This window comes from Triturus cristatus, chromosome 7 (assembly GCF_964204655.1).
Source record: "Triturus cristatus chromosome 7, aTriCri1.1, whole genome shotgun sequence".
Taxonomy (NCBI): domain Eukaryota; kingdom Metazoa; phylum Chordata; class Amphibia; order Caudata; family Salamandridae; genus Triturus; species Triturus cristatus.
Genome location: NC_140590.1, coordinates 770,490,988 through 770,517,895, shown reverse-complemented (window position 1 = coordinate 770,517,895; position 26,908 = coordinate 770,490,988). Strand labels below are relative to the sequence as shown.

At 44.6% G+C, this 26,908-nt stretch overlaps 1 protein-coding gene across 1 annotated transcript in view; it reads right to left on the bottom strand.

Moving 5' to 3' along the window:
* Positions 1 to 3,631: 3,631 nt before the first annotated feature.
* Positions 3,632 to 26,908, bottom strand: part of ASPSCR1 (ASPSCR1 tether for SLC2A4, UBX domain containing) — an 837,953-nt gene continuing 814,676 nt past the window's right edge. The window contains exons 14-16 of the mRNA XM_085617557.1: positions 16,892 to 16,961; positions 8,455 to 8,627; positions 3,632 to 5,083 (exon numbers count right to left, since the gene is read on the bottom strand). Coding sequence (XP_085473683.1) covers positions 5,073 to 5,083; positions 8,455 to 8,627; positions 16,892 to 16,961 — 254 coding nt within the window. The 3' untranslated portion in view covers positions 3,632 to 5,072. The remainder of the gene's footprint in view (positions 5,084 to 8,454; positions 8,628 to 16,891; positions 16,962 to 26,908) is intronic.

The following is a 26,908-nucleotide window of genomic DNA, read 5'->3' as shown; positions in this document are numbered from 1 at the left end:
ATCCAAGATGTTTTACAACAGGTGTACTGTAATGTCTTTCTGTGTCTTGTTACTCATATGTATTTTTGTTAATGTTTAATTTATAAACTTTAAGTAAAGATGTTAAGCAACACCTGAACACTTGAGTGTGACCCCAGTTCATATACCGGAAGGTACGTTTTTGGTGTTAGGGTTTTTGTTATAATAGTTTTGGTTGGAAATTCCACTTTCTGGTCCCAACTTTGCAGAATTCTTCTATTTTACCACCAGAACTATCAAGACTCTAGGGCAGACCTAACGTACCTAGAGGATACAACAAGGTGCTCCATTGGGCACCCCTTCCCCACAAACATGTGTTAATACTATATTAGTAGATCTTGAACTCCAGCCTCGAGTCAGACACGTTAGCACAGGTAAATAATGTGCCCTCTGGTTAAAAGTGGCAGAGCACCTCGCAATAAAATGTATTAATACGTTTGGGGGTCCTAACTCAGAACAAAGGGCGTGCTTTCTGGTCTCCTTCCAGTACAACTGTTTTTATTGCCCTATGGTCATTTCATGCAAATAAATCATATTCTTCTTAAACGTAATAGCACTGACTGGACATTGGGTTTATCATATTATTTATAGTGTTATTACACCTCTTCCTAGAAACAATCTTAACTGCTCAACTTCACTAGCCCTGGAAAGTCAAGTGGCCAGACTGGACTGGATATGCGATTTAGAGTTTGAAAGTTTTGGAGACTAGAGCTAAACGAGAGCACTCACCAATGGCCAATGCCCAGTTACCACTGACTGCCCCAAGAAAAGGATTCACAAAGCGACAGCAAAGTGGTCTCATTGTAAAATAAATAGTGTGCATTATCTGCTATTACTTTGCATGTGCATGGTGGATCAGAGGTAAAGGGCAAGGATGACCCTTTGTGCTTCTCTTGGGGGCACTGTGTATGAAATGCCTAAGAGGACACAGAGTCACCTCTTCCGAGCTCTTTAGTAAACATTCACTATGTTATATTCATATCATAGCAAGGGTGGCATGGGCCCTAAAGCAAACAAACCAGGAAAATTGGTTCCTCTGCATTCCAGTTATCGAGTAAAAGAGCCACAGTGTGGATGCAGTGTGTCCCCAGGTCTCCAAATTACTTTCCCTGGTGCACAATTAAAATGATGCCCTAGTTTTGTATTGTTATTTGGTACTTATACAGTAAGGCACAGAGGCCTTTGTCCACTGCTGGTGCAAAAGATTCATTTGTAGTACAAAGAGTGTGCAAGAGCTTCCCTTGCCAGGTCTCTTCTTTGCCCATTTTTGGTCTTAGTTTTGACAGAACAACTGTCAAACCGACCTATTAATAACACCGTACATATGGGTTTAGGTCCGCCCCTCTCAATTACTGGCTTTCAACCAGACTTTTTCAGCTATTGGCTGGAAACTCTCAGTCCTGTCTTGAGTCAACCAGTGGAGTATTCAACTCTCATCCAATGCTATTGGCTATTTGGGTGTATCCATACAGCTCCATTGCAGTGCTTGCACTAAACTGCATGAGAGACTAATTTACAACAGCCCTTTCTGTACACTTTTTTTTTGGCTCTGTTTCACGTGTCTTGCTGTAATGGGCTAAAGCGGCAAGTGTTAAGACTAGACCTATTAGCTTTCCCAATGCTTGTTTGATACAGTAGTAAGAGATCAAGAATTGAGATCGTAGCACCCCTGTTCAGGCTTTCTTTTTACAGCATGTAATGTAAGCTATTGGTTCCGCTATTACACATGCAAACAACAAAATCCCTAATACTAGCAAAATACAGGACTTGGGCATAGCTTAAGGCAAAGATAGAAAGGGAAACAAAACGAATTGCACTGACGGTCTTAAAAGTGGCATCCAGACACTTCTATACAGCCTGACTGTGCAGGAGTTAAGGTGTAATAAAGATGGATCTAACTCAAACCACTCTGAGCAACTATAGTAATATGGTTAATGCTACCCATTGACTCAATGCAGACTTCTACCACCATGCTTCATGCCTCCTTCTACTTGTAACTGTAGGCTGTAAATTGAGATCAACTGAAGCAAAACTGGAATACAATTCCCAGAATGCATTCCTTAATTAAATCAAGCCCAGGGTTGAAACATAGTGGCCCTCTTGGCAAGGATTCCTCTAGTAACCTAGATAGGAAAAGGAATGACCAAAGTATAACATATCTTTTGATTTGTTACAGTAAATGAAAAACAAGCAGTTTTATAACCTTGATGCAACAGCTATTTATCCCATTTATGATAAGATAATTTCCATCCATGAGCCGCACCTCCTGTCTCCATCATGAAACTGCTACAGCCATGATGCCTCTACCACACACAAAAACAGGCATTTTCAAGGCCAATACGCCTCTACTCTAAAAGGCTAAGCTATTAGCTTTGTCCATGTCAGGCAAACAAACACATGTACCAAGATGCATGCATGCCATCAGACTATTAAAATCTAATTAACAAAACCCATTCAAAGATGCCTGATGTTCTTGCCTCATACCACAGGATCCGTTTTTCTATACAGTTGTAATACAGCAGACAGCCAGGTTAGAATGGTACATTAAAATATAAAATCCTGATAAATGAGTGCACAGGAAGCACGAAAGTAGTCCAGCAGCACTTTGCAGCTGGTAGGACCTTGTAAAAATAAAGAAAAAAATAAAATAAAATTACATTAACATGACGAGTGGGAAGGGGAGCAATGTGAGTGAAAAGAGAGCGGCGGGAGAAGTAGGGAGGAGAACAAATTAACACAAGCACGCCCATGGAATGCTGAATACAAAATAAGACAGTCTCCTCAAGTAGGCTGTGAAACGATACAACTCATCCATTCAAAACACTGTTAGACCGAAATGCTCCTGGTTGGGACACTTACAAGAACAAAAGTACCGAAAATAGAGCGCACAACTTTAGAAAATAAAACTATCATCATGTGCAAGCAATGGTCACAGAGGGCGGGATCTGAAGGGACATTTTTTTATTTAAGGAAAAACGTTCACCTATGTTTTGTGAAAAGATAACCGTCTCAGAGATGGTTAATTCCGACAGTTGAAATGCTTCAGCAGAAGTACAAGGCAGGAAGTCGCCTGTACTGAAAACAGTGAGGGGCAAACAGCTAAACAAGCCTTCTTGCCAGAGTGCCTGCTGCATCATTCTAGTTTTAATATGCAAATGTAAAGGTTGTTCTAAAGCTGATATAGGCTTTAATTGATGGAATCACTTGAAGCTTCCTGATGATACACATTTATTCTTTTTGACAGGTATTGCAAGGGAGTTAGTCACCAGATGAGCTGTGAAGTGAGTGTGACGTGCGTACGTACAGTCTTGGTATTACTAAAATCTATATTTTGGAAACACTTTAATTTTATCTTAAAACTTTTTGAACACTTTGTAGCAGCTTATCGTATACTGTGTGTAATGCATGTTTAAAATAAGGCCTTACATATTCACAGTGCTTTCTGTCACAGACTGGGACCTCGTAGGACTAAACTTACACAATTCACTACTCTCCTCTGCACCAACCAGGATTCAGTTCTGTAGCTCTCTGATTACACACACACACACACAGACCACTGCAGTGCAATAACTAATAATGGTTCCATAATGTACATCAGTGCAATTCCAACGGATTAGCTTAATTAGCATTTATTTTTAATTTAAGCCATCTGTTATTTCATATGTAGTTGTTACCTAAAGGTGAAAGACCGAAAATAGTTACAGAATATTTTGTTTTTTTTAAGCCTTGCCTTTGACCCTGCCTCTATCCTCACTCACCCCGCCCACACTGCGCGCAGCATCACGTTCCCATGCTTTTTTTAAAATACACTTTGACCACTGTGTGCAAGGGACAGACCCAAAGCCCATCTAAGTATATGTTATGCAATGGAAACAATAGGTCTGCCCAGTCCTTAATTTGAGCCGGTGCTTTCAGGTGCTGTCTGCCACAAGGTGCTGCTGCTCAGGTAATTTAGAGATGAGCAGTAAAACAGTTGTTTAGGAAAACAATATACATTAAGAAATTGCTAATAGCACCCTCCCCCCCCCCCCCCCCTCCCCAGCCAATCCTTTAGCTTTGTGGACCTGGAATAATCTGAACTGTTGCATTTACATGCAATAGAGATGGTTAGTAGTTGTTTTGGCAGCAATGACAAGGGCGATGGGTGGTGCAGGCTGCAGTGGCCTCCTGATCAGAGCCCTGGCACTTAATATTTTACAAATTAAGCACTGGGTCTGCCTTCGGCCAGCTAACATTAAAGCTGTCTGTGGCCGAGACCTAAAACTACAAACTCTTTGCTCCTTCGATTTTGCAGAGACATGGTTTGGCCCTCTTAAAGCTTCAAACCAGTAGAAATCACAAGACAACTGAAGAAACGGTGAAAATGCCAGGCTGTATGGCTGCTTGCTTCATTCGCTTATCTGCCAAGATCAATCTGTTTCTCACCAGTGTAGTGCTTCCTTTCTCATCACATCTACACAATGGGAAGGGCTCCACCGCGGTGAGAGAGCGGGCGCAAAACGTTCTAATCAGCCGAGGGAAATTACTGACCATGTGTGTAACAAACGGGGAGATCTGTAAAGTCAGAGCTAGGGGCAGGTGTGTCCATCTGATAACACTAGAATGTTCGAGAAAACATACCCAGCTGCAGTTGGGGAGCACGGGAAGTGGAGTTTATCCTCGTGCCTGAGTGAGAAGTGTGACAGCAACAACTGCCTGTGGCGCATTTTGACTATTTTTTTTCAAGCAAAAGGAAATGGTGCACTTTCCAGTAAGCAAAACATTTATTTGCATCATCCTCCAGCTTCAGATGGGATGTAGATTAGAAGGACCAACCATCCGCCCATCTGTCGCAGAGCGTGTGAGGCCGCGGAAAAGTTGAGTGTTGTTCAGGACAAGGGCCTGCAGCAATTACAGCCAGAAATAAACTGCAGACAAAACACGGCCCCTACAACATCAGCACCCCCACCCACAAAGAAGCATGGCACAACCCCAATATTCGCGTCACTCGACAGCCCCAGGACATCATCCCAATTCACAAATAGCATCTTCATCAGGTTACATCTGGGCCTCGTTCACTTCTTTCCTGTAGAAAAGTAAAAAGATAAAATCAGTCCCCAGAAATACCAGATCCCAACCCTTAATGGCGGTATTGCACTCAGTGTCCCCCCCCCCCCCCCTCCCATCTAAATCCGTAGACAACCACTGCTCCCCTACAAACCATTAGGCTCTTTGTGACATTTCGTCTACACCCAGGACCACCTAGGCTAGGCTATCACCTGCCAGATGTTCTCCAAACCTGACAAATGTGCCACCCACAAGTCTACTATGCCATGTCCGATAGCTAAACCAGAAAGCTCAAACGTACAGATTAAACCCCCTTACAGAATAGTAGAATATCAAAACTAAGGGCACTGAGAAACAAAACTCCTTTCTACACTCCACGCAGAGACCGGTCCTCTCAATATCCACTCTATGAAGGGTTCGTTCTACCTCCAGTGAGGGATTACAAAGCATGTTGGGAGGAAGACTCCAGATTTATACTGAAAACTGGCAAAACCTTTTGAATAAATGTAATGTGCGACCGTAGAACTATTGTGTATTTATGGACAATGCATATGCTCCCTTAGTACAGTGCACTGCTAACCACAGATTACCAGACACTGCATGCACTACAGATAGGCTTCCCAGACTAGGCAGCCGGAGCCGTCATTCCGAGACAATATGCGACCTGCCATGAGGACCTGCTGCCCTACAGTTATTATTGTTGTCCACCGCAAATCAGATGAGTAACACTCTGTGCCTCCGTCCACATCTGCCTGCGAGAGGCCCTCTTGTGCTCATTATACAGCTGGGGCCCAGGATTACTACTGGAGAACTAAAGAAGCTTTAAGCTAAAACGTACTTTCAGACTACTGCCTCAGGAGTTCTTTCCACTTTAGCCATAGACCTCCATGGCTGCTTCCACTCTATCAAGCCCTCCCATGTCCGATTGGCTGAGGCTTACGCAGACCTCAAATTGTGGGTAGATGCATTGTTGTGCTGGGCTACAAGAGACTAGATTAATTTGCCACCCTTGGTGGAAAGAATTCGCCCCCAAGTGAAACTATTGTGAGCAAGAATACATTTTAAGGCTAGGACTGCACTATGGCCCACCCAACAAAGGAAAACGACTGTCACCGGACAGTTTATACATATCTAATCCCACTTGGTGAAGAAGCGCTATAGAAACGCACTGTAAATAAATAACAATCTGATGTCAGGCACGCCCAAGGCTGACTGTACTTAACACGCTCATGCTTTCCACTGTGCAACCACAAAATGAACACCGCCACCCTAGAGTCTTGCACAAAGACAAGATAGGCCGGATAATTGCATGTCTTGTGCGATACTGCTGAAGACACAACTCTATGCTATTACGCGGTTTTTAAATAGAGACCTATTGTGCTGACAAAGTAAAGTAATGACTGAACATTTATTTGTGTTCTAGTCCTGTGTTTCCTGTGTCTGAGTTTCTAAAGCCTCACCACTTTTCAATGTTAGCCTTGACTGTTTCCTCCCTGAGAATCAAACCTTTAGTGAGCTGTAGCTGTAGTAGTACTTGCCCCACCCGGATCATATTGATTGCAAGGGTTGCTCAGTACCTCTGAATCCCACCCCAATATTTTGGTATCAAGTCTGACAGATTTCATGCGCTGCCCTTCTACCCATGGATTACCAGACACTGCGCTCCTAGGTACTCTGTGGCCTGCCACTGATTTTAAGACATTGCACTCTCAGCACAAACCCCAGACATTGTGAAGACAGCCAGATTCCCGGACATTTCTCGGTCAGTCACCGATTCCCAGGTACTGCTGTGTTAACGTTAACTGGACACTTCTACTAGCTTCCAGTATGCAGACTCTGTGCTGACAGCCACCAATTCTTCTCAATGCACTTCGAGCCACCCATTTCCATTCCACACGGTCCAGAGCACTCTGTTACCAGCCACTGATATGACTGCTCCAGCACTTGTATACCATGAGAGGTCAGAGACACCACACTGTAGGTTAGGATGCCACAAACCTCTCTCGGGGGACACAGTATGGCAGACGGTTGCTGTGGCCTCAGTTTTTAACAATCAAGATAAGCCGCCTGGGATACTACACCCAGTGTTGTTCACTGCTTCATCAACCAGCCCCTTGGCCATTATCAGAAGCACACCAATGACTAGGGCTGTGAAATCTCTATACAAGTGAACCGAAAGGTAGCGCCTTTTGCTTTATTGATGAGCACCAACCACTAGGGTACAATGGATTACCATATGTAAGCAGAAACTGCCACTGTGTACACCTGCCAGGTAGTTGATGGGCAAAATGCACCCACAGGTCCCATATCACACAGCCATAGTATGCAGTTCTCAACCACAACTTGGACAAAAATCGTGCCTAAATTGGGCTGTGTTTGTATTACTGCACAGTCAAACATGGATTCCCTGACACTGAACTGCCAGACACCGCGCCGCAAACCCAGATATTCTGCTCCCAAACACAAACTTCCACACACTGGGCCATCAGCAACAAATTTATAGATACACCTGTCAGCCAAAAACTGCCAGACAGTTTAATCCTAGCCACCAAGTCCAAGGCACTGGACCTCCACCACCAATTATCAGCATTTTGCTGCCAGAAAGCGAAACAGACACTACACACTGCAACATAATCCTGCCAGTCAACGAGACCCTGATCCTACATTGCCAAACCTGGATTCCTAGAAAATGAGCACTTAGACACTAAGCTAAGAGCTGCCAATTGTCAGACAGTAAGTGGTCAGCCACCTATTACCATATACTGCCCTGATAATAATCAAATCCCATATACTTCCTTCCGGCACAACGGTCTGCCAGACACTGCATTTATGATCCCAAACTGCAAGCCACCAATTCCCAAGCATGGTATTCCCAGCTACCGATTACCAGTCATAACATCCCCAGCCACTGCACCGCCATCCTTCAGCGCCGAGATACTGGGCTGCCAGCCACCAGTTACAAGAGTGTGTTGCCAATCAGTAATCTTTAGACACCACTGCAAGCCCCAGATTCTCAAACACTGTAATTCCAGAAACTGAGCTGGCAGCCACATTTCCCAGGCACTCTGCTGCCAGCTACAGATCCTCAGTCACTGCACTACCAGTCACCAATTTGACGACCTCACACTCCCAGCCACCATTTCACAGACACTGTACTGACATATAATCTCCATCTCTAGTGCAAGTGATCAATTTTCAGATACCAAACAGCTGATGTGATTCTCAGATCCACAAGTGGTGACTCGTAACAGCCCGGATATCAGACAGTTGATTCCCAGGTCAGTAGCCGGGAATCAGCAATGTGGTATCTGGGAAGCCACCCAAGACACTGAACTGCAAGTCATATTTTCCAGCCAAAATATGCACTGCCCGCCATGAGTCAGTGTTTACCTGGCAGTTTTAGCCACTTGGGTACTTTAGCTGGATCACTTTTTGCAGTGGGTGGTACTTGGCTCTCTGCGGAGTCTTGTGCAACAACAGAAGCTACCAACGGAGCCACCTCCTCGCCTGTAGACACTTCTCGATTTGATGGCGTTTCCGCAAAGTGGGACCGAGGCATTGACCTGGAAAGATAAACCAACAAGAGTCAGAGCAGAGGATACCCGTAAACAATGGAAATACATTTGAATCGGGGGAAGTGGGGTTTAAAGTTCGCCTCTTTCTGGGTTTTAGCTCTAAATGCAATCTTTCTGGGGAGCCAGCTTTCTGTCTGGAAGGCAGAGTCCGGGTCCACATGGCAGGGACTTGTAGGTGCCGGACGATAATTTTTCAGCAGATGGTGCACTTTTGCACGATATGGGGCCAGTAAAAGAGGCCATAAAACCATGGGGGATTTTATTAAATCCTCCCTTCAAAGGAATTTGTAAAAAACGAGTGCAAATTATGGTATTTAGACAGCCGCCTGGTGACATTGCTCAATCAGGAAAATACAATCACGGTCATTTTACATGGACAACAGTTGTTTTACAGAGTGCCCAGTAAAAGCCGCCTTCCACATTGCCTAATCTAGCCGACACTGCACTTTTTGCAGTATGCAGCAAGTCCATACTGTCAATTTCAAGGTTATGGAGGAAAGCAGATGTACTCTCCACACTTAGCTAGCAGAGCAGATAGTGCTACTTTCCACTTTGCAGGGGACATACCCTCGCTAGGAGATACCCTCTTCCTGCCAAGACAGTAGGACCCACACTGTTTCCCCCAGATTGTGATCAAGTCTGAACGTATTCTACCAAAGACTCCAGATCATTCAATCATCCTGCACCCCATCAAAGCCGTTCCAGACGGGGTGTTCTCGCAAACGTGCTCCCTCAAGGCTGTTCTCATCTAGACCTTTCTGCCCAGAGTCTATGAGCTCTACCTTATACCTCCAGTTCCACAATACAATGACCTTGAAAGAAGCATTAACAGCATTACATGCAGCTAGTTGCACCTGGGCTATGTGTCCTCTCCTCCTGCATGCTCCGAGGCAGTGTCTAGAGCGCAGAGGGTGGTAAGTTACCACTGGCCGCACTCTGTGGCTTGCTGCAGCGTAGGTTGTGCAAGCATGGGCATACAGCACACTCTTAGCCATTCCTTCATCAGTATGATAAATGTTTTTTAGTCGAATTATGCATACTCACACGGCATTACGACTCATCATTCTCACAGACAGTGGTAAAATCAAAAGGCAAAGAACGCATCAGTCTTCTATGAATACTTTACGTTTTGCCTTTCAGTGTTTTATATAAAAGCCCGGGAACAAGGTACTTCATGGCAATCAACATCTATGTATGCACCTTTCCGAGACTTGCAGTGTTTGTGGGCCACCGATGGGCTGAAAGAGCACAGACATCACAGCTTGCAAGCACAGTTAAAATACTTCTACAGGAACCCTGCATAAATCCCGCATGCACTGAACATCACCCTAAAGAGGCCAACAAATGAAAGTGAATGAGCTGATGGGCCTGAAGCTATTCAGACATCGAGCAGGGTGTCAGAGCTTATGAAGCACTTCTGAATTTCAGCTAAGAAGGTGGCTCCAGGCTTCTGGAAGAATATTGCATTTAGGAGAAATAGCGCTACTTCACCATGCCAAACATTGGGGAGCATCAACCAATCAACTGACTACCCATTAACCACACCAATATTTATTTCCACAGCACCCCGCTGCATACACAAATCATTTAGATGCCCTGTGCGTTGGGAATGCTTGCAACAAAAAACACTTGTTGTGGTTTTAACCAGTGTGCACAGTGTTCATTATTCAACTGCACAAATAGAGCGTACAAATTTGGGTTTTAGTAGCACGGAAACCATGGCAACTGCTGTTACTATGCGGTTGCGCATGGTCTATAGTAAGCACTTTATTGTTGGTTAAGTAAAACCCTTACAATATAAAAACACTTGCAGCATATTCTTAAAAGAAACCCTAAATAGAATTACAGAAAGTTACAAAATTAACATTTTACTTAAAACTCTGCAGAGCTTTTTGGCAGTTAATGTTCGACTAGAAGACCAGGTTAGGGTCAGCAGTTTATTGGTGGTCAGAAAACTATTACTGAACCCAAGGATGGAGTGCCGCGCTGCTATAGTGGGGAGTGGTTAGCAGCTCCGATGACTTCCAACAGTTTTAACGCCTCGGTGACAAATTTTGTTAACCCGATATTCAACTTCATATTGTCCGGGTTTAAGGCTGCTATTTTGGTTTGGCGGCATGATCGAATTCCGAGCTTAATCCATTCTTCTCGCAGTAAAAATCGTCTAACGGTAAGCATTGCGGGGCATAGACAAACTATTTGTTCCATTCTTTCAGTGTGGTAGCCACACAACCTACATTGGGTATGATTATCTGGGCGGCGCCATTCTGGGAGGTTCTTTAAAAAAAGGCCATTCACCCATCCTTAAAGCCAGGAACTTTCGTTTCCAATAAGGTGTGAACGTGCTTGATAAATAAGGGGGTACAACTCCTGGTTTAAAATTTGTGATCACTGCCCAGGCGTGTTTCCTTTTTGACAATATTGCCCTATCCAAATGAAAGGGCAACAACCTGACGCTCTTCTTAATAACTGCTTTTAATGCCAGCTGGGAGGGGTTTGTTCCCCAGAATTCTTTGACACCAAGTAGTTATAAACTATGATCCACGTGAAGCCGATATTTATGACTGGCATGACTTTTCTGGATTTCTTGCCAGAGTCTGGCCTCCAAAGAACCCTCCCAGGCATAACGCAGTCTATTGCAAACCTGTATAAATGCGCCAGCCTCTGCACCGTGATGGTCAAATAGACCTAATTCGAGGCGAACTTGTGCTGGCGATGCTGACTTTGGCAGATGAAACGCATGTTTAAAAAGTTTGATTATTAGTTTGTTTAAAAGAGTATTTGTGGTACCCTTTGTGATCTCGTGGCCGTACGTCAACAAGTTGGTTATCTTCTCCTTCATCACTTTGAACATTGGGATTAAACTGGTGCTAAATAGCTTTTTCAACAGTGTCGTAGCGGTGACCTCTAAAGCCAAGGCTTTGGTCCTCAGTACTTCTTTTTGTTTGACAAATGAGCTTCTAGTGTCAAGAAATATTCCCAGGTATTCGTAATGAGGTGTTGAATCAATTGTTACATTACTAAAGGGCCACCCTCCACGCGTCTTCTTTAGCTTCCCAAAGGAAATTGTTTTTGTTTTTGATAGATTCAACTCTAAGAAGTTGCTTGTAGTATAAGGGAGCAGTTCATCAAGTAGCCTCTGTAGGCCCACTTTAGTATGGCTAAGCAGCACCAGATCGTCGGCATATAAGAGGTTACTGATACGTACTCCATCTTGTTGGGGGGGATGGCAGTTAACACTATCAAGAATTGGCGAGAGTTCCGATATGAACAGGTTAAAAAGGAGTGGAGCCAGCACACAGCCTTGTTTTACCCCGCTTCTGGTCTCGATCTTCCTAGAAACATGACAGCCTTCACCCATCTTGATTCTTATCCATGTTTCAGAATGGAGTTGAACTATTGAGAGTAACAGAGACCGGGGTACGCCCCAGGACTTTAAATTTTGCCACAGTAAGCCCCGGGGCACTCGGTCGAAGGCCGCTTTAAAATCTACAAAGCAACAGTGCATTTGGGTTTGTTGAACTGTTGCTTTCTCTATCAAAATGGCTAAGGTTAGCAGATTGGTTGTTGTACCAGAATTGGCCACAAAACCCGTATGATTGAAGGGGAGGCGCTTTGTTTCGTTGGCCCAGGCCAGCAGCTCTTCCAATAAAATGCTGGCATAATATTTAGACTCAACACCTAGGAGTGCTATCATTCGATAATTACTGGGATCGTTTCTCTTCCCGCACTTATAAATGGGATGAATGATGGCACCTCTCCAAGACGGGGGGGGGGGGGGGGGGGGGATTGGGGGGGGCGGTGGGGCGGGGGCAGAATTCGGCTTCCGATTTAAACATAGCCTGGGGAAGACCGTTTGGCCCGGGTGCCACATCGGCCATGGCTTTCTTTATTGAACGTAGAATCTTATGTTTTAGTTCTTCTGGTGTCACTGTTGTCGCTGAAAATTAGTCGATGTTACCATTTACCACACCATCATTCAATGAATAGACTCTCTGAACAAACCCACCCAGCACCTCAATGGTTTCTTCACCCAGTGTCCTTTACGTGTTCTGTCATGTCCCTTCAATATTGCTATAAATCCTTCTCCTTGTCCCATGGTGTGCTACCGGGCTCTTCATTAAGCCCCACTTTATTCAATATTTCTGTCTCTCCCTTAGCAACTCTGATTAGATCTTTTGTTCTATTGGTTTATTCCTCTGCTGACAACACACAGATATATCCGACAACATTCAGTCAACCGCAACAAACTTTCAAAACTGTATGAGGGCGGTCAGTGGCTGGATGAATGACAAATGCTTGAAGTTAGATGAAGAGAAAACTGAGGTTATTACTTTTGCTAACCAAACTAATATATGGTCTGTTGCTTGGTGGCCTGGGGAATTGGGTAATCTCCCTGTACCAGTAAAATTGGTGAGAAACCTTATTATTTTAGACAACTCTCTTACCTTTACTAAACAAGTAAGTTTGGTCATCTCAGCATGTACTGTTTACTTTCAAAATGCTCATAAAGATTTTTCCATATTATCCCTTGGAGACTCGTAAATCTGCAGTGTCAGGATTAATTCTGTTAAGACTAGACTACTGTAATCCCCTCTATTTGGATCTTAATCTAACTGACTTGAAGAGATTGCAAGTAGGCTAAAATGTCGCAGCCCGCTTGATTTTGGATATAACTAAATAATCTATTTCTAATGAACTGTGTCAACTTTACTGGTTTCCATAGAGAAACAAGCATTGGCATAGCCAATAGGTCTCACTTTTGGGACCTTATAAGTATTTGGTTATGCAGCACAATATCCTTGGTGCAACAACATCAACTGTTGCATGGCTAAACACTTATAAGGCCCCAAAGGTGAGACCTATTGGCTATGCCAATGCTTGTTTGTGGTAGTATGGACAAGCAGTTTAGGCATATCAAAGGGTAGTGTTAGGCATTTGCTGAACACAGGAGTATTAATATGATTACTCACACTTAAAAGAATGATGTTATGAACAAGACACCTTGTGACTAAACCATGGATAAAGGTTGCCATCAGAAGTGGCACTGTAAAGCCTGAAATATATCTAATAATGTTCAACAATGAATGGTGCTCTGCAGAGAGCCCCTTGAAAAGACAAAAAGCGCTAATGTGTTTTTGTAATAAACAGAGGGCGGAGAAAGAAAAATTGGGTGGGGAGCAGAAAACATCGGGTGTGCTGAGGCGTATCAAAGGGATGCTCATCTTTGCACCTATGTGCTCTTACGTTGTCTCGCACATAACAATAACTGGTACAACATGGACACTGCAAGCTGAATACAACTACTGAATACTCCCCAAAAATCATGTGAAGGCCGAAATGTGACAGCAGGGTTTCGGGTGGTGAAATACGCAGGAATAAAGGACCGAAGATCTGCGCTGCGTGCTTGAAAGTGCACAGACTTCCATATTGCTGTGGCATTCTGCTGGTCATTTCTACTCGGGAAGAACGGGCTGCTGAAACAATACAGCCGGGTGGTGAGGGGGCATGAGAGGCAAAAAGCAAACGAGAGAGGGGAACACAGGCAGGGCCCTACACGAGAGAGACACGTCTCACCCGTGCTGCGAATGACAACACTTGAGGAAACTCCGCTCTTGTCGAATGTGTCGGAAAGTTCCAGCTGAGTTGTTGGCGTGTCCCGCGAAAACCGGACGCCCCCCCCCCAAAATATATACAAGTATTAGTTCTGAAGGTGCGCAACAGTGAGTCTGAACAAAAGCTACGCCTACTTTCCCATCACAAGCTTGGCGATGTTTGCTTTCTGTAACCATCTGAACATGAAGTTTTTGGGAGTGGCGTCAACGTGTGCGTAGTTATCTACAGGGCTCTAAGTGGGTTGAAAAAACGGTGTGTGTGTGGGCGAGGGGGTCTCTCAAAGGTCCTTAACCGATGTAATTAAGGGTGGGGCTTAAAACACGTCCACTGAACATCTGTGCTTAGCTCAGTGTCCCGCGCGACTGGTGTTTTGCTGCTTCTATCATTGCATCCAGATATATAATACAAGAAGCAACATTACACCTACAACAAGCCAATACTATTGGCTTTGTCAGTGCTTGTTAGTTGCATAAGATAAATAAGCAACAACTATGGTTTCGTTGTATTTAATATTGAAAATGCTTCAGTTCAGAAATGGTGCGAGCATTAAAGTACTATAACGAGTCTATTTAAAATTACATCAAAGGCGGTGAAGGGTGGCACTGCTGTAGAGTTGAGTTTTTTTTATCATTCCTGAGGGTGAGGGCAAAACTGGAGAGCTCTATAGGGACCCCTCTTGCACTTGCTTTTTATAACTGCCGGTGCTGAGCACTGGTAAGACCCGGCCCACTTAAAGCCCTGGTTATCTATAAATGGTCTAACAGGGTGACTGGCACCGTGGCCCAGAGACCCGATGGCCCAACTGAGCTCTAGTTATTGCTGTGTTTTACTAACTAAATAACAGTTGGGGCAGGTAAGCTTTTCCTTTCTTGCACTATGGCCAGTGCACACTTGCGACAACACGTCAATGTGCAAAAAGTACTTTGTAAAATGAAATAAACCTCTAGCTTGAATTTCAGCATTTGTCATACAACCTGCTATGCTTTTCCTTGCAGTCATATAAGTGTTCCATCTCCAAAGCTAAATAAAACAATGCTGTTGCAGAGGTGAAACAAACCATTGAGGAGAGGGGGGTATCCAACAAGTGCACCGAAAGGACACGCAGTTATTGGGAAAGTGAAAACAGCATGAGCACGCACCATCTTTCCCTTCAATATGAAAGTGGAGCCAGTCTAAACAAGGCGGAGCGAGTGGGCGCGCGGCTGCAATAGTGAAAGCAGCTGCAGCGTCCACACGCTTAATGACCTGTGAAAGACATGGCGGCTGCGCCCGTGCATGCTCGCATGAACACAAGCGATAGGTCTACCATTTTTTGGAGCCCTCACTAAAAGTCTCGCCAGACCAGCGCATGCGCTGGGTCAGGCGAGACCTAAAAAGGACCAACTTTAAATCTTTGTGCAATGTACATAAAGCTCTTTATGGGACAGATCCTAAATATCTTGAGACAAAATTCCAATGGATTGTGCCACAAAGGGCCTTAAGATCAGACTCTAAGAAGAATGTGACAGTGCAGAGATTTAAGCGTTGCTGCTAGCGCACAAGATCTTTCAGGTTTCTGACTTCCAGTCTTTGAAACGCTCTGCCTCGTGATTTGCAGGCTTTAGCAGATCACTTCTCTTATAGGAAGCAACTGAAAATGTGGCTGTTCTAATCTATTATCTAATCTGGTATTAAGCGGGCCTTTCTGAAAACTGTGGCAGCGTCAAGATACCCACAGGTATTCAAGTACTTTATAAATGTTTTTTCTTTTCCTTCCTTCCAAGACCAGAGACTTTCCATCTGCCTCCTTAACAGTACATTAGTTAGGAGGGCCCTAGAATGCAGCCATTTGAAAAAGTCTCTCTGTCCAACTAATGAATGACTGATGACAAGTGTACTATCATAAGGTCTCTTTGTTCAGTCAAGGAATCTGGGCGTACATTCCCTTCAGTGAGGGTGGTGATCCACCACACCGCATGCCTAGAGCAGTTCTGTATTGTGACTCTCCATCAACCCACATTATTCAGGGACTTCACGCTCATCCTAGGACTCTACCGCATCATTCAGTCCATATAACACATTTTTACCCACCCCTTCATGGACTCACTCTAGTTCCTCTCCGTCCCATAGATTTAAATCTCTCCTTGCACCTCCCTACTTCACTCCAGGCGACCAGTGCTTCTCTGTACCATAGATTTTAATCTCTCCTTGCAACATACTACTTCACTCTAGGCATCCAATGGCTCTCTATTCCATAGATTTTAATCTCTCCATGCAATTCCTCCAGGCCTCTAGTGGCTCTCCATAGAATAGATTTTAATCTCTCCTTTCAAAGCATTAGTTCACTTCAGACATTCAGTGGCTCTCCATTCGCTAGATTGTAATCTCTCCTTGATAAGCACTACTTCACCCCAGACCTTCTGTCGCTCTCCATCCCAAATATTTTAAATTCTCCATGCAAATCAATACTTCACTCCAGGCCTCTCGTGGCTCTCGATCCGATAGATTTTAATCAATCCTTGCACAGCACTGGTTCACTACAGACATTCAGTGGTCCACTGTCCCATGGATTTGGATCTCTCCTTGAAAACCACTAGTTCACTACAAGTCTTCATTTTGCTCTACAGCTCTTCATTTATGTTAGACAAAACAATCACCTGGCTACTAATAGGTCTGCAACACTGGGAGACACAATGGAATCGAGTTGCTGCTGTTTGAGGTAGTGATCTACATGAAAGAGAAGAGAAAAAAAGAAAAAAAATGCATTCATTTAAAAGTATCATGCAAAATGTTTAGATTTTTAACTTAGGACTTGCCAAATTCTCCTCCTCGAGAGAGACTTCATATTGCTACCACCAAAACCACTACAAGTCTATATGATTTAAGGACTCCTTACTCCAACAAGCATTGGCAACGCATGGAGTGCAGTAAAGTACAGTGCATTGGCATAGACTGAAGTAGAGTGGCGTAGAGTGCAGTGATGCAGAGTAGAGGGGTATAAAGTTCAGTGGCGGAGAGTGCAGTGTTTCAGAGTAGTGTGGCGTAGAGTGTAGGGGCAAAGAACGGCATAGAGGGGTGCACAGTAGAGTGTAGTGGAGTGGATGCAGTGGCATAGAGTGGAGCGGTGTAGAGTTCAGTGGCAGAGAGTGCAGTGTTGCAGAGTAGACTGTCGTAGAGTGCAGTGGTGTACAGGAGAGTGGGGTAGAGTGCATTGGGGCAGAGTACAGTGGTGTAAAGCTGAGTAGCATAGAGTACAGTGGTGCAGAGTATAACTGAGTGCGTAGAGTGCAGTAACAGAGTACAATGGTCTAGAGTGCCTTGGGACAGAGTAGATTGGCGTAGAGTGCAGTAGCATAGAATGGATTGGTTTTGAAGTAATGTGGTGTGAATTGCAATGGGCAGAGTAGAGTGGAGTGGTGCAGAGTAGATTGTTTCAGAGTAGAGTGAAGTGGACTGGGGCAGGGTACAGTGAAGTGGTGCAGAGTAGATTAGAGTGGAGTAGAGTGGATGGAATAAAGTGCATTGGTGTAGTGTAGGAGTAGAGTGCATTGGACAAGAGGGCTGTGGCATAGAGTGCAGGGTTGCAGAGCAAAGTGTTGTAGAGTAGAGTGGCTTATAGAGTAGAGTGCATTGACAGAATGACGCAGAGGAGAGAGGCGTAGAGTGAAGTGGCGTACAGTAGAGTTCAGAAACGCAGTGCAGAGTGGCGTAGAGTGGAGTGGTGTAGAGAAGAGTGCAGTGGGGTGGAGCGGTGCAGAGTAGAATGGAGTGGGGTAAAGTAGAGTATGCATGGCGAGGTAATGCATTGCCATTACTGACAACACATCTTTAACTGAACTGACCATTACACTTGCAGGCATACAGTTTTACTGAAAAGTAAACAGAGCACAAACGATAATGTGTCAAAATGGCATCACCTAGTGTATTGATTCGTTTTGATCGTATTAAAATATTTGCTTCCAACACACTTCAGAATTACCCCTGGTAGCCAGCATGATTGTCACAGAAATCCTCTCACTTTGAGGTCAGACAACGTAAACACGAAGCTTCTTTAGAAAACAAAGCATGACATTTGACCTCGGTCTTTGAATTCACAGCAAATGTGGCAAGATAAAAACAATACTTTATGGCCTGTTTACAGAAAGGGAGCACTCAGAAGGATACTGTAAATAAGGTTTGGAAAACGGGAGGGAAGAGCTCAAGCTAGACAGCCTAAAACAAATAAAGTCAGCAAATAGGAAGAACGAAAGTGTGAGTTACAAACCATAAAGCAAATGTTAAGAAACGGGCAGAATGCATTCTCAGGGAAGTTTTCTGAATGTCCCCAAGATGTTGTAAGCTATAATAGGCTTTGGCTTAAAAAGAAAAGTGATGGGGAAGCGAAAGGAAGGAGCAGGATTGCAAGGACAAATTTCTTGAGCCCAATGTATCCAGTTTTTTACACTTCTTCAATGGTAAAGATGCACAGTTGCGTTTCTCATTATGATGTTGCACCATTGCGTCTCTGTTGCTACTGGACTTTCTTCATACTTAATAGCTGTTTGTACTGTAAGCTGGTTTAGGATAATTATATACGAGGTCAAAAGTTGAAAATGAAAAGTGCAAAGGTAACATGTTGAGAAAACCGGACAATGCCACCCTTGATTGAACATGCTTGTACTATATTCTACCCATAAACCAACATAGGGAGCATTACAAAAGGTTTACTGTCTGAAAGGGACTCTTGCCTGTCAACATTATCAATGCGAATATATTTATATTGAGAAAACCCAACTCCTTATTGTTGGCAGTGTTGGTAAGCTTGAGAAACTAGTTAATAGCCCGTCTGTATGTCCAACGTTGGAGCAGAAATACATCACTCCTACACATAATCCCTTCACGAACACGCTGCATTTATGGAAGCATTACATTGATGATGTACTGCTCATATGGCATGGAAACCTGTTATCGGCAGTATCCTTTATCACATGCGTTAACACATGTAACCAATTTCTCAGCCTAGCAACACTGACACAGGCAGCAGATAAAAATGATGCAACACCAGCCCAGGTAGCGCAAAACCGCATATGGGGTACTTGCGGACCTTAGGCAATATAATTTCAGAGCGCATACAGCAATGGTGCACAGGGAGGGAGATGGAGCAGGCACGTTACTAGCATGGCTCGTCCGGGAAGACACTATCGCTCTCCCCATAAATGAAGCGAACACTATCACAGTCACATTAGTCCACTCCCAGACAGACATACTATACAGAACTATACACAGCCAGGTAGACCCCGAGGCGGTGGACAGATTCCTAGCCGCATTCCAGCTGCCATTTATAGCGACAACTGATAAAGACACCCTAGACGTAAATATCACTTCTGCGGACGTGACCCAAGCAATACAAACCCTAGCCAAGAGTAAGGCCCCAGGTCTCGATGGCCTACCATTAGAATTCTATCATACATTCTCCGCACTGTTAGTGCAGCGACTGGTAAACATGTATGAAGCAGCGCTGGAAGAGGGAGAACTCCCGCACTCCCTCTGGGAATCCCTTCTTGTAACTTTCCTAAAACCGGGACCCCTGCCACCTAGGATCATACCGACCTTTCGCTCTATTATCTGCAGACTATAAAATATTCGGCAAGATACTAGCGGAACGCTATGCTTCGGTTCTCCCAGCTCTAGTACATCCAGATCAATGCAGGTTTGTCCCGGGAAGAAGCATCTTCCATAACATCCGATAGCTGTTCCACGTCCAGGATCAGTTCCAGGACCGATATCCCTGTTCCGCATGCCTGGTCCTGAACTTGGAGAAGGCCTTTGATACTCTGTCATGGCCATACCTATTTGCAGTGCTCCGGCGGATGGCGATTGCGAGCATATTCTAAACTGATATATACGAAACCTACCGCTAGGGTCAGGCTAGGTCGACATGTGTCATCCTCTTTCGTAGTGTCGAGAGGCACACGACAGGGCTGTCCACTCTCCCCACTGGTTTTCGCCCTAGCAATGGAGCCATTGATGGTCAGACTCTGAGAAGAAGGCGGGGGGTGGGGAATCCGGCTGGTGGGAACCACACATAGCTTATCAATGTATGCAGATGATCTGCTACTCTATGTGCAGGACATTACATCAGACCGTACCTCAATCTTTGCCACCATGGCAGACTTCGATACAGTAGCCAGCCTCAAGATCAACTGGCCTAAGTCCACAATATATCCGCTCTCTGCTGATCTCTCTCCGCAAATGGTGCATGTCGGAGGAGTCAATCTTGCATGGAGCACACACACATCACGCTATTTAGGCGTACGCTTATACCACTCCCCACAAGATATATACGAGGGTAATCACTGAAAAGTACTGGCAGGCATTCACTCTTCCGTGGGTTTTTGGAAAACCCTTCCCTTAACCTCCTCCCCACCCTCTGCAAAATAGCAGTGGCTAAAATTGTTCTTGTCCTGAGACTACTTTGTATCATTAATCATTTTGCCAATCTCCCGATAGTCCCTCCTCGCTCCTTCTTTCACGAGCTAGACATTCTCTTATGCACCCTAATTCGGGGTGATGGTCGTAGACGAGTAGACCTGACCAAAATGCAGCTACCAGTGAACCGAGGCGGACTGGGAGCCTCCTTATTTGAGGCATACTTCTTAGCGACCCAACTTCAGAGGATATCATGATAGAAAGCGGAATGGGTAATTAGAAAGACCTACACAGACACAGGGTCAATATCAATTCCAGCGATCTGACCCATGCAGCTGCCGGGATCCAAACCCATGGCAACCCATCCACTGCAGGCGACAGTGGCACGTGCCTGTATGAAAACCATTCATCGAATGTCGCATACAACTCCACTTTTTCTCCCCCGAGACCGTTAGCATTACACTGCGTGAACCCTTTAAGTCTGGGCAGACCACTTACTTAGAGACAGGATCCATGTTCACAGATGGTCACCTACTCCCCTTTGCCGAACTAGCAGCCGATACTGGCCTCCCAGGAGGTCAGTTCCTCCTATATGGTCAACTGGTGGCAGATTGTTGCCGAGCGTGGCACATGCTAGACAGGGAGCCAGCAACACTCCCAGTCTTCCATGCTATTTTGCAATTGGGCCCTGGATGTCATATAGTGAGGTGGATATACAGAACCATTCGAGACCTAAATGCTGTGTCACTCATTCCCTTACAGGATAAATGGGAGGCGGAATTCCAGAGGCCACAACATGACAAAGAGTGGGAACAAGCGTTAGAGTATCCAAAGAAAGTATCCCGTAACTACTGATTTAATAACATACAATATTTCATCTTACATCGCACTTACTTTACATCTGAGCATCTTCAATGATTCTACCTTAACACACCATTCTCATGCCTAATATGTCACACCTGCAGCGCAACTTTCTTTTACATGATCTGGAGTTGCCCAGCACTACATTCCTACTGGAATACAATACACACTACACTGCGAGAAGTAACACGGCTCATAGACATTACCACATGGGAAGCCTGCGCACTAGGCATATTCAAAAGTCGCAAGCAACGCAAAGTCGAGACGAGATTCGTGTCTCTGGCTCTCCTATTAGCAAAGTGTGAAATTGCCATGCACTGGAGAACCCCAGCGGGACCCCCATTGGCAGAAGTCTCTAAATGGGGCGCTTCGGAGGAAGACGCCTTGCGATATGAGGAAATCCGAGGCATACAACGCTGTTATGTCAATGCAATGGGCGGCACTCTAACAGGCATTTAAACATACCATAGAGCACACTGGGTCCCCCCAGTCATCACCGCATCCTCCACAAACCCCTCCAAATGAGCCTATCCCCGAGCACAGACAAGGTGACACTCCAAGCGAGCCCATCATATAAGCTGCAAATGCGTGGCAAGCATAAATGCCCACACCTCCCCGAACCTCACTGACACCTACCCCTTCGGTGCCCTCTCTCAGATTCTCACATCTATAAATACCCGAGATGGAGATAAGATGCAGCATCAATATAAAAATTTAAATTACACCCTACGCTAGGAAGTAGAATATTGGCAGAGTACCAATCAGAACATTAAACCGTACAAATGTCATCAGATAATGTGAAATTGAAGCCAACTGCATGTATAAGCTCTTATGTCTATCTTGATTGATAATGATGTTATACTTCACTTATATGTGATGAAAACCAAATAAAAATAATTACAAAAAGAAAAGACATGTAACCAATTTCTCATGTTTACCCACACTATCATCAATAAGGAGTTGCTTTTTTTTTAGTAAAGATATTCCCGAAAGATGGAAGATTAGAAACAGATACATACCACAGTTCCACTGACAGGAACAACCTACCTCACGCTGCAGTAATAACAGAAACTTTAACAACCAGGCAGGAGCCATGAGTAATGAACGGAAGCAATCAGTGGATACTGACCCTATCATCAAGAAGGCACAGAAAAGGGTATGGAACAAACACTAGGGAGGTACTTGTTGAGAATTTTGATACACCTACCAATGAATTCCTAATCTGCATGACCAGTGATAATATTATTTCCAACCAGATGAAAATGTTTACCAATAGCAATTTGTGAATTCTTAATACAGGAAAACTCAATTTGGATAAACCTATATCTTCCCATAAGAGATGCCAAAGCATAAGGGATAGACTGTAGATACAAGACCCTGGAAAAAAAATCACCATTGAACAAGAACAACTTTATGGGGCATGACACGAGTCACTGGTCATTATCTGCATGGCAATCGTAGAGCACCTCCCCAACAAAACAGATCAAAACATTTGATCTGGGACTAGACCATGATTGGGAACTAAAGAAGAATATGAACTGTAATCCATCTCACAATTTATATGATAACATGCCCCTGCAATCTAAGGTACATAGGGATGAAATGGGCTAAAATTTAAATCCAAATTTGCGAACATCAAGGCAATATCGAAGGCAAACAAAACATTACACTATGACCAATCACTATATCAAAACAGGAAATGCTGGCAAAGAAATCATTTGGGTGATCATTGAACAAGTGAGGACTTGTGGATCACCTACACAAATGTCCAGAATTCTGCTGCAGAGGGAACAGAGATGTGTGTAAAAATTAAAGACTTATCAATCAAGCCTCAATACAAATATTCTAAGGACATATCTTAATACCATTGTAGGAAAGTAGGATCTGCTTTCATGGTTACCCCTACTTTTTGCTCGGTGTCAGTATGTTTTTGACCTAGTCTGAATGTGATCCTGCTAATCAGGACCACAGTCACTGTGCTTTCTCTCTATATTGACCATGGTAAGTACTTACGTAATCCACAGTTGGCTACTGGTCTACCCTTGTAAGTCACTAGTATATGGCACTAAGGTACCCAGGGCATAGTTACACCAGGGCTCTCCCATGGGCTGCAGCATGTATTGCGCCACCCATGAGATACCACTCAAACTGTGACTACAGCCTGTGCGAGTTGGTGCTTGCACCCCTCACAACAGATATAAGTTTCCATATATCTGAACTCACTACACTTAAAACATATAAGTCAAACCTATGGCAGGCTCTTCAGACCTGGGGGCAGGGGGCTTGGTTATGTGTTTGAGGGGGCCCTTGCATGAGCAGGACACCCCTACAAACCCAGGAGTCGATTCTCTAGGCTTTGTAAGGGCGGTCAGCCACCTTGATACATATAGTGGACACCAGTCATTACGAGATGTCTAATTATATAGTGGCTGCACCGAACCTGGTTATGTTTGGTATCAAACATGTTGGAATCAAACCCCAACACCGATTCCAGTGTTGGAAGTATGAGCCATATAATTGGGGGGCTCCCTTGGGATAACCCCCTTTACTCCCGGTAACAGCCTTTTAAGGTTCGACAGCAAGCTAGTGCTGCTGTCGACCACAGACACGATTCTGCTCTCCTGCTGCTGATCTGAGTTCGAGCAGGGGGAGGTAGAACAATAGGTTTCCTGTCACTGGGAAGTGTGACCACCTCCCAGACAGCACTTAATGTATTGGGCGGGGGTGGGGGCACTTGCCAGCACCACCAGACTGCTTTGAAGGGCACATTTGGTGCCCTCCTTGCATACTCTAGTTTGAGCCAGTTCAGGGAACCCTTGGCTCCCGCTCTGGTGCGAAACCGGGCAAAGGACGTGGGAACATCCTCCCCTCTGTTCAGCCCCTCCTCTGGGATGGACCCCTGAGTTGTTCCTACCCTTTACTTAGGCTACTCAAAGACTTACCTGTAGGGGATTCCTTAGATTGTCTTGGGACAAGACTCAACACTAAAACCACGTCACTCTTCGACCATCTGGACACTTGGACTTCACTGGACTTTGCCTGGAACCGAGAATGCACCAAGGAAGCCTCCTGCTGCTCCTGGTCTCTCTTTTTTGCCAGTCTTCTTCATCGCCAGGGTCTGTACTTCTTCCAGGTTCTTCGACAGACCTATGGGCACCAAGGACACCCAAAGTATTCTCCCTTGGAGTGAGTGAGTCAATCCACTGCATCTGCAGGCACTGCATCTGCAGGCACTGCAATGAAGCTGACTGGTCTGCTGTGCCTGTCATCCTACGGACTTCCCTAGGCTCAGCAACACAGGTGGTGGTTCTGCAACACCCTCTAGACCGGACCTGTCCTCACTGAAGTTTGAGGCCAGTATACCTCGTCGGAACCGCTAGCACCGAACCCCTGTGCACGGTGTTGACTTGCCATTGCCAAGGCTTGTTGGCTTTGCACTCCAGAGATCTTAGGGCTACAAGAAGCTCCAGCCTGTGGGTCCTCCTGAGGGTCTTCACCTGCTTCAATGGGCTACCTCTGCTTGCTCATGGCCTGCTCGGACTCTCCGGTTGTTGGCAAGTTCCTTGGACCTTTCTGGTCCTAACGTTGCTCCTTCTTTCATCACGTCAGTTCAGGCTACCAAGGCTTGTTGGTGCTTCCACCGGACACTGATCAACTAGTCATCGACATCAGGCGTGGGACAGCTTGTGCATGGCTCTTGGTCTTCCTTAGCATTGCCTGGTCCTCACAACTGCAGCGACAAGGTCACCGGTGACTGCTCTGAACCTTCCGACATCTGTGGGCATTACTATTTAGTGCCTCCTGGTCCCTCCTGAGTGGCATAGACTCTGTCCCTCACTAAAATGACCACAAGGGTTGCCTGGATTAGTGCAAGGTGCATCACTTAAATAAGTGTGCACACTATACTAAGCCAGCCTCTTGAAGCCATATAATACAAACACTGGCCGGCTCAGATCACTTAATTTGAACCTGATCATCAGTTAGAGGCCACAGCCATCAGGACATACTTTGAACAATGTGTTACCTCTACATGAGCACAAGATTGAACACATAAATTAGAGAACTCAGCTTTCTTTACAGAATCTCAAACAGGGTCTCTAATACTTGCCTCATTATTAATATAGGTTATCGTTTAACAACAAATAATCTAGCTATTGATACCCTGGTTCCCCATCTTCAGGGTCGGCCGTTCTGGCCATCACGCCACATCCTCTCCGACATCTATGTTTTTGTGCGTTTATCACTTCAGTGCACAGAGTGTTGTTTGCCGTGTATACACCCAATGTGGTTTGGCATACAAACATGATCACCTGCAATTGTGTATGTAAACTGACTCATAAAATATTTCTTTACAATTCTTATTTTTTTCCCCAGGATCCACAGAAACTAGGCTCAGTACATTTGGCGCATATGTATGCAGGAGTGTGTGCATATTTAAAGTAATTTTTTTCACCAGTGATTTACAATTGGGTTCCAAATAGTAAAGGATTTGTGAGGGGCAGTTGGTCCTGAAGAAGGCCATCTGGGCCACGCATGTGCAAGTAAAAATGGCTGCAACACGTAGATACATATAAATTCTGGAATAACAATCATCTCCTTGTGACGCCACTTATGTTTTAAACCTTACCAGGGGACACCCACTAATGAATACAATCAATAGGGTTGCTCCTTACGTAGTTTTAACAGAGCCTTCCGATCAGGTCCCTCAAATTGATCTTATCACGAGCTCCCTGTTTTAAGGTTGAGCCCACCCAGCTGCATAGTCATTCTGGATGAACGGCTCCTTGATGAAGTGCGTCACACAGTTCATGTGGATTAGAGAAATTTCAAAAAAGCCTCGCTAGGGTTTCAAGCAGGGTTTCAATAGCATCGGTCATAACAAAACGCAAAAAAAATAATCTTTTTCTGAGTAGGCTAGATCTTAGTTGACATTAAGGTACCCAACTAAAAATATATGCGCTACTATGAAGAGCAAAATCAAGTTACTTACCTATAAATGTACTTCTTAGATATTACCCACATGCTTGTAGAATATTCTCCAACGTCAGACTGGGAATACTCAACAAAATCACAGTTAGTTCTGCTCACTAAGGGTTGATTTATAAGAGGTTTTTTTTATAGCGGGAGTGCTGGTTTTCATCCACACACCCCTACCTCTGCCCCTGCCCCCACCCAGACTCATCCACAGGGAATTTCATGGTCGGAATCCAAGCATTTCCTAAGGTGAGGCAGATGGGCTGCATATTAATCCATAAACGTTATTTAGGAGAATTTAATTTTCAGGTGAGCAACGCACCTTTCTGCAGCACATATATTTTGGAGATTAACATGCTTAGTGACAAGTAAATATCTGAGTAAGGATAAGGAAGTGATCTGCTTCTTCATAAGAATAAATTCTTCAGCAA